Here is a 12,168-nt window from a genome sequence, read left to right as displayed (position 1 = left end):
GCAGCTCCAACGGCATGTTTGTCGAAGGGTTAGTCCCTCCTCTGAAAACGAGGTGCTATTCCAACCACATTTCTCACCAGCTCATTTAATTTTGCAAACGTGCTTTTCTCAGTGATGTGAACTGATGATTAAATGCTAATTATCGGTAAGACGACCGGAAACAGATGACAAAAGGGGCATGGAACCCCACTAGAGCTTCGCTGTATGACTCCTTCCCTTGAGACTCAAAAGACCACAAAGACGAGGTAACTTTTTCGCCTCTGGAAACCGCTGAAGACTTTCCCACAGAACACACCAATCCGATGCACAGGTGGGAAGGCCAAGGTGTTAAAGAAAGTCGGCGGGCTTTCCCCTGCCGGTCCGGACATCCTCTCAGTCTTTGGCTGCGAAAAACTTGAGCAAGCAAGAAGGCCCTGAAAACTACAAGTCCCAGCAGGCGCCGCGGCAGTGAGACTCACTAGCGCTGTTCAGACCCTATGAATGAATGAATGGAATTGTAGCGAGGATTGTGGGAGGGAAACATGGCGGCTGCTGGGCTGTGGCGTAGGACGGGAAGGCTCCTTGAGATGGCGCCAGCCCGAGGGGGTTGGCCCCGGCTTTACAGCACGTCCCCTGCCTTCGCTGACGTGCTAAGGCTTCCGCAGAAACAGCTAACGAAAATTGTATACCCGCTGCGAGAACTGGCGCAGTACCTCGTCACGGACACCGGGCCAGGCCTCTTAGAACAGAGACTCTTCGACCCCAGCCTGGAGGACATCGCTAGGGCGGAGAGCGTTTTCGAGGCCACAGCCCGGAACCGCATCGACTACCTCAGCTCCGCCGTTCGCCTAGACCACGCCCCGAGCCTGCAGCAGCCGGAGGTGAGAGAGCTGGAGCTCGCCAGTGTTCATGTCTTGTCACCCAACGTGAGAGACCGTAAGAATCAGAGAAACGGGAAACTCGGTATGGATGCACCACCTCTGTGTGCAGTGCCCGTTGAGGACCGCAGTGAGCCGCACGGAATGTGGGTGCTGGGAATCGAGCCCCGGTCCTCTGGAACAGCAGCCAGTGTTTTGGGTTTTTTGTTTTGTTTTGTTTTAATTTCATTATGTGTGTTTTGCATGCATGCATGTCTGTGCACCACATGCGTGTCTGTTGCCCTCAGAAGCCAGAAGAGGGCATCAGATCCTCCTGGAACTGGAGTTTCTGGCATTTGTGAGCAGCCATGTGAGCTGAGAATTGAACCTGAGTCCCTGAGCAGCAAATGCATTTAACTGCTGAGCCATCTCTCCAACCCCGCAAATAGAACATTTACAAATAAACCACTCTTCAGATCTCTAAGCTCTCCCTTCTCCTTTCTGCCCGCATTCTAGGTGTGTTTCATAGGCCGAAGCAATGTTGGAAAATCCTCCTTGATAAAGGCCTTGTTTTCATTGGCCCCTGATGTAGAAGTCAGAGTCTCAAAAAAACCGGTATGCTGGATATCTCTTGAATTTACTAAAATGAAACCTAAGTATTGGAAGGTAAAGAGATCATAATTGCTAAATTCCTAGAGAAGAGATTTCTTTTAAACAAGTCATAAGGTAAGACATGCTTTTAGTGCCTGTGTATTTCCTCAAGAAAAGGAAGTATAACTGAACTGACCGTAGAGCTCTTGCCAATATCTTGAGGAAGGCATCCGCTGTCTAAATCTTCTCCACTTGCCCAATTAAGTATTGTATTGCTGTTTTCCGTTTCCATACATAACAGTGAGCATCCAGTTCTACACTGATTATAGGATAAAAGGGTTTCAAGTTGTCTTATCTTCTACAATCCTTTATACCTTCTCTATTCATACACTCTCATACATTCTTGCATATTGTTTGGTTGGCAGCATCACCTCAGCTCTCTGGCACCCCTTTATACAAAGAGTCTGGGATATTAAGTTGGGGGCTTCACTCCCAGCCCCCTAACATCCATTTTTGGAACGCTGGGCAGAAAACTCCATTCCAAGCTCCCTCCCCTGGGAGTTGCCTCAGGCCAAACTTCACCTCCAAGAAAGCCTGCCCAATGGTGACCCCTCCCACGGGATGGTCAAGACCACTCCCACAGGCTATTTAAACTGCCCCCCCATCCCCCGAGAATGAACACATGCTCTCCCCTTTTCCCTCCCTGGTGGTCCTTCTGGTCCCCCCCCCCCGTGTTTTCGGGGGGTCATCCAGGAGCACTGGCACCCATTAAACCTGGGTAACTTTTAGTTTGGTCTGATTTGGAATGATTGGGATTATTTGTCGGCGGAGAGGTTTGTTGGCTGGAAAATACTTGACACGTATATACGAGTCGTGCTTGTTCTTTTACCCAGGGCCACCCTATGCTTGTTGTCGCAGATGCCCTGCTCTGCTGGCATTCTGTCATTTTCCCTTCCTTCTACCTCCTTCTCAATTCTGCAGACTCAGCTGGGACCTAAAATAGCCTTTTCTGTTCCCCTCGCATTGGTGTCTGTATGACCCCTCAGTTTTACCAGCTGTAATGCTCACTGTTCCCTTTTCGTTAAGTTTAAGCCCTTTCATGATTCATTCCTCTTCTTCACCAAATAAGCCACCAAGCTATGACTTTTAGATGTGATGAAGTCCATTCCTGCATAAGAGGACAATGGATAAGGGTGATTCTTTTCGTTCTCTAATATACAATTCTAAAAACACTTTCTAACAGATGGACGAGTAAGTTAACCAGGAACATAATCATCAGTCATAAAAAAAAACTCTCCTTGGTCTAAATTGTTTGTCTTTCCTTTTCTGATTCCTGTTTCATGATCACAAAAGCATAAGGAGCCATATTTTATCTTTGCATGAATTTTAATCAGACTTTATTTTATAATTATGGTGTTGCACAGTCTTTTAAAAAAAATCTCTATGAGGACACTAAAACCCACATCCAAAACATCTTGGCTTAGGAAAACACTAGTCTGCAGGTAAGAAACATCAGGCTTTGGATATAAGAATCTGTGTGATGGGACAAACGTTTGATCAGTGCCCTAATTCATGCTTTTCTGTGTATATTGTTCACCAGAGAACTGACTAATGGCAGACATACAGGTTAAATCTGGATGACATAAATAGACAGCAAAAGGAAAGATTCTGAAATATATTATCTATTTTTTATGGGAAATATAAAGTTTTTAAGCCAAACATTTTATTTAAAAACAAATTGAAGAGATTTAATTATGATCTAATTATTGGTGGCCACTAATCACTTCTCCCTTTGCTCAGAATATATACTTCAATTTTTAATTAATATTTGTTGAATGAATGGAATACATTTCTAGTTATGAAATAAAGGAAATATCTTAAGCCAGCTTTTTTTTTTTCATTTACTTTATCAGGGGCACACAAAGAAAATGAATTTTTTCAAAGTTGGAAAATACTTTACATTGGTGGACATGCCAGGGTATGGCTATAGAGCCCCCGAAGACTTTGTTGACATGGTAGAGGCCTATCTAAAAGAACGAAAGAAGTAAGAAAATTTCTTTCTTACAGTAGTTACACATTTCATAGCAAAGCATGTTATTAAATCCAGGGTATTCTACACATGACAACTACATAGCAAGTGACTAATTTGTAGGTGCTTTTTATCCTCATATTACTCTACAATACAATATTGAGGAGCAGGGTGTACACTGCCTGTTTATCTTCTTCTGCCTAGAGCTCAGGAAAATCTTAACTTCCTTTATTTTCTCAGCTTGAAACTATAAAGAATATTCAACAGTTAGTTCATTTTTTTAAAAAAGCAAAACTCTCAGCTGACAAATTTTGAAAATGAAAATCATTAGCTAATTAATTTAAATAAAATTCAGTAAACTCTGTCTTAAAGTAGCTCAATCACAAACTCTGAAAATGTTTACTTTTTGATCTCCATAAGTAATCAAGCAGTAAGGTGTTTGAAGAACCACACAATCTAGAGGAAAATAATGTTAGGCTTCTGATACACACACACACACACACACACACACACACATTCATTCATAGTAGGCAGTGGTGGTGTGAGCCTTTAATCCCCACTGAGACAGAGGCAGGCGGATCTGAGTTTGAGGCTAGCCTGGTCTACAAAGAAAGTTCCAGGATAGCCAGGGCTATACAGTGAAAGCCTGTCTTGAAAAACAAACAAACAAACAAACAAAAAGAAAGAAAGAAAGAAAAGTATTTATTTATGGAAAAAATAAATAAGAGGGCTGGGTATGTAGCTCAGTAATAGAGTACTTGCTTAACTTGCTAAAGGCTCTGTATTTGATCTCAGCATCACAAATGAAATGTGTGTGTATACACATATATATGGAAATTTGTTTCCTGTAGCTTTACATATAAAGGCTAAATTAAAAGTAAAAGTAAAATTAATTTTAATGAAAATTGGAAAATTAAAGTAACATTAAAAATTATAACAAATTTGATTTTTGTCTCTTTTTTCCACTAGACTTTTAAAGTCTTACAGGAGGGGGCTCATTTATCTTTCTGCCAAGACTCAGTCAGCTTGATATGTTCTTATTGAGATAAATTGATATTTAACAAATTTAGGTATTGAAAGTACAGTAAACTGTATTGAGTTCTGTTGGACTGCAGGATGAAGTTCCTAGGATGAGAGAGACATGAATGGGTATGTCTTATATTGCAGTTGATTTTCTTTCTATTCTTACAGCTTGAAGAGAACATTTTTGTTAGTGGATAGTGTTGTTGGAATTACAAAGGTAGACAATATTGCCATAGAGATGTGTGAAGAATTTGCATTGCCTTATGTGGTAAGTATTTCCTTAAAGTTATGATGCAATTAGAAATCGCATTCGGGATGCATGTGAATATGCGCATATACTTGTTAGTAGTGAGCAGATATTTCCTCAGAAGATAGAGTGGCTGGGAAGATGGGTCCACGGGTAAGAATGCTTGCTACACAGAATGGACACGTAAGATCTAGTCCTTAGCACCCACCTGAGAAACTGTGGTCACATACATGCCGTAACCCTAGTGCTCTAGAAGTTGGAGACCAGAGGATCACATGATTGCTGGCTACCAACCCAGCTCCAGATCCAGTGAGAGGCCCTGACACAAAGGAAACAGGCAAGAGTGATGAAATAGACACAGGTCCTTCTCTGGCCTCTGCGTGCAGACATGTGCACATGTACACACACACACACACAAAAAAAAAAACTTATACACACAACATATGTATATATCACATATACACAAAAAAATTGAAAGTGCTTTTAAGTTCTGTAATACTTTCTTTTCCCTTTCAGTTTTAAGTTTTTAAATTTATGTAGGGAGGAGGGGGAGAGAGAGAGAGAACACATGTATGTACACACATACACATGCCTATATCACCTGTATGCGGATACCTATGAAATCCAAAAGAGAGCAACACATTTCTCCAAAGCTGGAGACACAAGAGGTTGCCAGCTATCCACTGGGAGTGCTAGAAACTGAACTCAGGTCCTCTGAAAGAACAGCGTGTGCTTTTAACATAATGGACTTATACACGCTTTTAAATTTACAGTCAGAGTTTCTTAAACTGTTCACTTAGTGTTCTGAAATGTTTTTTATTCCCAAGATGTTTTGTTTTTGTTTTTGTTTTTTTTTTTTTTGGTTTTTTCGAGACAGGGTTTCTCTGTGGTTTTGGAGCCTGTCCTGGAACTAGCTCTGTAGACCAGGCTGGTCTCGAAGTCACAGAGATCCGCCTGCCTCTGCCTCCCGAGTGCTGGGATTAAAGGCGTGCGCCACCACCGCCCGGCTTCCCAAGATGTTTTTTATGGAAATAGAATCGTTTGTCCAAAACATGTTACTAACTCTTGAATAGGAGCTCATGGTATAGTACTTACAAAGGTCTAACTAAGACTGCAGCAGAAACTTAGACGATTCCAGCACACACAAATAGAATTTGTATATTCTTAAAAAGATTTATTTTCTAGAATGGAGAGATGGCTTAGCAGTTGGGAGCACTGCTGCTCTTCCAAGGTACCCACTTCTCAGCACCCACTTGACAGCTCATAACTCTCTAACTCCAATTCCAGGGGTTCTGACACCCTCACACAGACACATGCAGCCAAAACACCAGTGCATGAAATACATAAAATTGAAGATTTATTTTAGGAATATCTCACTAGGTTTTTTTTTACTAGCATAAAATTGACCCACACTAAAATGCAGATAAACTTTATATTACTTCCAGATTTTTAAAATTCCTTTTTAAGAAAAGTAAATAACTCAATGATTATAATTTACTTTTCAGAAACCACTAAAGTGAAGCAGTGGATTTATTCATGTGAATAAAGCCATGCAACTCGGCAGTCACTCTTTCTGTGTATTCTTGGAATACCAAAGTTCTTGGGATTTGCAGAAGTCCTATGAAGTATTAGGGTCACTCTTATAATGCATCAAGGAACTGGTATAAAAATGACAGAATATTATCAAACTGGCTAGGAAGTAATTCCTGATTTAGTATCATAGGTACCACTCTGTGCAATCACATACTGAAGAGAGTATTATTTCTTCTTTGGAAAAGGAGTTAAGATTAGTAATAATCTAAGTACCCAAGAAGGGGGGAAAGAACAAAAAGATGACTTTAAATTTTAGCCAGGGAGAGTTATAGTTCAGTGAGATCACTTGCCTGGCATGGGTTAGCTTCAAATAAGAGTGTGTGTCTGAGTGTTTGATATTCCCTGGGAAAACCTGATAGATTGAAATTTCACCTTTTCCTTGATTTGTAATCACTTATAATTTGACCTCTCTACTATTTGTAGTTTAATAAGTAACATTTTGGATTCATCAAGAGTACAACTATAGTAATATAGCCAACAAAGAACACAATTTCTAATTTTTCCTATGAAGTATTACATGTAAAACCAAACTTTTTGGTTCCAAAGTTGTTACATAGTTGCATCTTTATGTGGCTTAGTCAAGTTACAGTCATTTAACTATCTTAGACTATAAAATACATTGTAATCACATTAAACAGCCGATGTCAGTTATAAGTGTGGCTCTGGTTCTCTGATCTTTAAAGTCCAAGGCATTATGGTCATGTCTAGTAAAGCATTAGGTAGCAGACACACAGTGCACACTATATGTGACATTTAACTCATCATCAGAGCAAATTATTTATGGCTTGTTTTTATTGTATAGATGAAAAAGTAGGTAGAGATTGAGAAATTTACATGAACCAACTCAACCTAAGTACTAAAAAATTATAGTTAAAATGTGTAAAAGCTATATTGATAAATTTTATTTCTATTACTTATTTTCCTATAGATGGTATTAACAAAAATTGACAAATCTTCCAAAGGCTATCTTTTAAAACAAGTGCTTCAGATCCAGAAGTTTGTTAACACACAAACACAAGGCTGCTTTCCTCAGTTGTTTCCTATAAGGTAAGAGTCAGATTCTCTAATAATGTTGTGAACTAAAAGCCTTTACCAGGCGGATCTCTGTGAATTCGAGGCCAGCCTGGTCTACAGAGCGAGTTCCAGGACAGCCAGGACTGTTATTCAGAGAAACCCTGTCTCAACCCCACCTCCCCCACCCCCAAAATAAACCTTTACTACGAAGTCAGTGTCCTTGATCAAGGTGCCTCTAGGAAACTGTTAGCTGTAGTTTTCAGTACTGTCTGTTAGTGTTTCTTTTTTTTTTTTCATGCTGACTCTTCCTTACAGATACTTCATTCTCTTTCTGCTTCACCTAGTTCAACCCTAGACCATGACAGAAATGAAACCTTCCCTTTTCAAACCAGCTTTTCCTTATTTATTTATCTATCTGTGGGGTGGGGGCACATGCATGCTGTGGTGTGCTTATGGAGTCGGTTCTTCCCTGCCTGCCCCCTGTGGATCTGCCATTTGAACTCCAGTCATCAGGCTGTCGAACACTTCCACCTGATGAGCCGTCTCTCCAGTGCCGTCTCCTTCATTTCAATGAACACTATTTATCTTAGAGTAAAAACTCATTGGGGCTGCAGTAGATCAGTTTGTCTGAAAATGGACAGGAACATTTTTCTTCCAGGAAGACTATGTAGACTTTGAGTTCAAGACCACCCTGGACCCACTCCCTCAGAAAAAGAATTAAAAATTTTAGTATAAAATAGGTCTATATAAGCTGGGCAGTGGTGCCACACGCCTTTCATCCCAGCACTCGGGAGGCAGAGGCAGGTGGATCTCTGTGAGTTCGAGGCTAGTCTGGTCTACAAGAGCTAGTTCCAGGACAGGCTCCAAAGCCACAGAGAAACCCTGTCTCGGGAAAAAAAAAAAAAAAAGGTCTATATAAAGAAAAATGTTTCAAGTTTGAATTAAACTAAACAGATGAAATAGGTATCTGAGCTGGTAAATTTTGGGGCACTATGATGTGGTTTCATGAAAAACTTCTGTTTTTAACTTGTACTGTGTATCTTGGGTACAGTAAGTAATGTGTACTGAGGCAGCTGGAGCATCAGTCTCTGGTTTTCTTGCCCTGACTTGTTTGTGGAAGGCACCAGGGATAGTTTGTGAGAAAATTAAAAACCAAAACCATATAGCAGTTAGATGTAGGTGTAACTCTCCCCTTAGCCGTTTGAGACCTATCAGTCTAGATCACACTGAAACTGCCGTTATGAATGTGCCTTTCCGGATCCCCCTCTGTATTCCTACAAAATGCTCTCTGCATTCACCTACATTCAGATCTGACCTGTTCCTTTATCCTCCAAGTGCAGTGGAAATCCTGGAGGTGGAGTAAACTGATTCCTCCAGAGCCCTCAGCATTGTCATAGAAAACTGCCATTTATTTTAACTGTTTAGTAAAAAATAAAGCAGGGTTAAAAAGCACACAAAGTTAAACTAGCAACATTTTCAACTTTTTTTATGTTGAAAAAATGTAAATTTTAGTTACTATAAGCTGTTTGTTTTAACAGCATGATGTTACTAGGGAAAATTAACAATTTTGGGAGCTACATCAATGGAATTATTGAGCTCCAAAAAAGGGACTGATGAGGCAGTAGCCCCACACTGCTGTATATACTCTATGCCAAACCAGTCCTGTCAGATTGTGGCTAAACACTAACTAAAGCTATGGGAAGACAGATAGTGGGGAGGGGTGCTGCACATACACACGCTGCCTTGATCGTCATACTGAGCGTGCCTGTTCCCCAGAGAAGGCTACAATGAGAAATGGAGTTACAGAGAGGTATCTGCTGAAGCGGAAGGAGCATGCGCCTTAGGGACAGCTAGCCTTGGGTTTGTGTGACATATGTGGGTCTCTGGTAACCAGAGAGGCTACTGGTTTTATTTGAGTCCATTTTCTCACCGGTAAACATCACTATCAGGAGCATGTAATGTGATTGATAGACACTTCACATAATTTCCTTTCTTGCCAGTCGTTAAGTGGCAGGGTTAGGCTTAAGAGCCATATTATTGGATTCATGGTGTTTTTAAAGGAGTTTGCTTTTTTTAGACATGACGGATTTCTCTGCTGCATGACCCTGTTGAGTGGGATTATTACCGCCACTCATATTTCCCACATGGGACCTGTAGGAAGTCACCCAGCACTCCTAATCTGTGAATTGAGACATGCAAGCCTCTTGTCCTGAAAGAAGCTCGGCATTCACCGTAACACAGCAATCATTCGTAGGAATATACTCCTAGCTCTCCAATCCTGGTAGACTTGTGGTGCTTGCCCACCTGCTTACTAGAGCTCCAGGCATATTTCGGATGGAGTAAATTAGTACTGTAAATGAGTCAGGTTTTCTTTCTTTTCTTCCTCTATTAGGACAATGGTTCTCAACCTTCCTAATGCTGCAGCCCTTCGATAGTTTCTTGTTGTGGTGACCCCAACCAGAAAACCATTTTCATTGCTACTTCATAACTGTAATTTTGCTATTGTTGTGAATTATAATGTAAATATTTTTGGAGACAGAGGTTTGCCAAAGAGGTCAAGACCCACAAGTTGAGAACTATCTTAGGAGAAAGGTAAAGACACTTCGTCTGGAAAGGTTTGGCTTTGAACCTATCGACAGAACTTAAATGATAATTCTTATGCATGAACTCTGGCCCAACACAATAGAAAAGTATAGATGTGAGGTGTCCGTATAGATTAATACTACAGGTGGCATATTTTATAAACGATATGGGGAAAATAGGTGAATGGGTCCATCTAACTGCTTCTGTATTTTTGTGTAGTAGAATTCCCAGCATCTGAGAACTGACTCTGGGGACAGAAGTGTGAGCTAACAGAAAACAATGCATGTGAGTGCAGAGTGCCAGGCAGTGTGTGAACCATCAAATTGTATCTCCCTCTAAGTTACATGATTAGTTCAGTTGTAAAAGCCATCACAAGGCTGTTCTAGGCACAGGAGTCCAGAAAATCCACAACACTGTAGGTACTAACAGAACTGGCAGCCCACAGGAGATAGCAGCTTTATAAAACCAGAGGATCTTCAGGCCTGAGACCACAGCTGTCCACTTCTGCGTGGGTGGAGACAGACACAAAAGTCAGTGTGTGGTGATGATTACTTTTTACCTTAAATATACTTCAAGGTGTTTGCATTTTCATCACAGAAAGACTAAATTCTGTCAGGACTTACTCAGGAGGACAGAAAGTAAAATGGAAGGTGTGACAAAATGTTTAGACTCCTGAAAGAGATGGAGCAGATGTTGTGGATCCTCAGAAGAGTTACGTGAATCTATTTCAGATACTGTAGAATACTGTGTGAAACTAACAAAAGAGAAGGAAGATGGAGCAGACTAAAAGGCATTGCCCTCCTACATGGCATTATAAGACTTTGTTTAAAAACAAGTTTGTATAACATGAATTCAGTTCTGTTACCTCTGAGCAAGGGGGGAAATTAAGCTTTCTTTTCTCTTCACAGTGCAGTGACCTATTCTGGAGTGCATCTGTTGAAATGCTTTATAGCAGACATAACAGGAAATCTCAAGTAAATGCTCCCAGGGTTGATGAAGGTTCAACGTTCTTTGTGTTAACTGGAGTTAAACACCTAGAAGAATTCCAGTATTGTTTTAAATACTGCGCATCTCAACCTGCTGGAGAATCAATTCAACTTTAAAGCCTGCATCATCCTGAGCAAAAACGAATTTGTTGGGGGTGAGGGTTATAATTAAATCATATTGTTCATTTCATTAGGACAGATGCTAGCTGTCTTCTATTTTAACAAACTGACAAGTCCAAGAGCATATAGCAATATATGAAGTGAGACTGTTGCTACTATGTAGAGAGGTTTGTTATATTATTCTTTGTCTTATAAAAGAAATGTCTACCATCTTTAATGCTGTGAATTTGAACTAGGTAAGGTGGGGTGCCTTTCTGTAAATTGCCTAGGTAAGTAGAAAAGTAAATGGCTGTTATGCTTATAATTCTTTTAGTCATTATTTGAATATAAAAAAACTGTCAAAATTTGTCCAGCCATGGAAAAACCAGTCATGTGGGAGTAGAATCATTCACTACTCTTTGGGTGAACACAGGATTGATAATCAGAATCCAGGATTCAGATTCCTATTGTCTGTTATTACTTGCTCCTTGGGAAAATCACCTGATGTCTCCTCACCTTGTTGATAGCTGTCAGCACCTTAGCTATGAAGGCTAACAAGTTATATTGATGGCGGCTGTGTATTTGCAAGCCATCATCAACCAAAGCACACAGCAAACCTCATAGGCTTTTATCACGAAAACATCCCACCTTGAAAGAAGTAACAGAGATCACAGGACCTAGTTTTAAATGAATTCGCAAGTCAGTGGGATGGTTTAGAATCATTGCACCACAGATTTAAAACGGGCAGACTGGCTTTGAGCTGCAGCTTACCGGAGCAAAATTTTTATGAAGATATCAACTCTTCATGAAGTGTCTTAGTATTCCAAAGTGAGACTGCTGCCAGAGGGTATAGCTGTGGTAAAGCCGTACAACTTTGTAGCTTTTAAAAACTCAATAGGAAAAGTTTCAGCTGTTTTATTGAATAAAGTTAGTCTATTTTATCCTAACTAGCAGTATTTGAAGCCAAAAACAATTTTTTTTAATTTTTTTCACAAAGCAAACATAAGTGTTAAAAGAATTACATTCAAAGGCATCCTTCTGCCAGGAGCAGGGCTCTGTCAAAGCTGTAGCGTGAGGTGATGAAGGGAACAGGAGTGCTGAAGAAGGAAAGCTTGCCCCGCATGCCTGGCCACCACAGACACTGGTACTTGGTGTGGAAGGATGTGA

The 12,168-nt window shown here is 40.5% G+C and overlaps 1 protein-coding gene across 1 annotated transcript; it reads left to right on the top strand.

Annotated features, from left to right (window-relative positions):
- The first annotated feature begins 490 nt into the window (after positions 1–490).
- On the top strand, positions 491–12,018 carry Gtpbp8 (GTP binding protein 8). The gene is made up of 6 exons (XM_075963527.1): positions 491–860; positions 1,353–1,451; positions 3,341–3,471; positions 4,648–4,747; positions 7,248–7,366; positions 10,825–12,018. Exons 1-6 carry the CDS (start codon positions 522–524, stop codon positions 10,892–10,894), a joined length of 858 nt encoding a protein of 285 aa, XP_075819642.1. The 5' UTR covers positions 491–521; the 3' UTR covers positions 10,895–12,018.
- The last annotated feature ends 150 nt before the right edge of the window (positions 12,019–12,168 follow it).

The sequence above is a fragment of the Microtus pennsylvanicus genome, chromosome 1 (genome assembly GCF_037038515.1).
Source record: "Microtus pennsylvanicus isolate mMicPen1 chromosome 1, mMicPen1.hap1, whole genome shotgun sequence".
In the NCBI taxonomy this organism is placed as follows: domain Eukaryota; kingdom Metazoa; phylum Chordata; class Mammalia; order Rodentia; family Cricetidae; genus Microtus; species Microtus pennsylvanicus.
The sequence above is the reverse complement of the archived record's forward strand: the minus strand, read 5'-3'. Positions and strand labels throughout refer to the sequence as shown.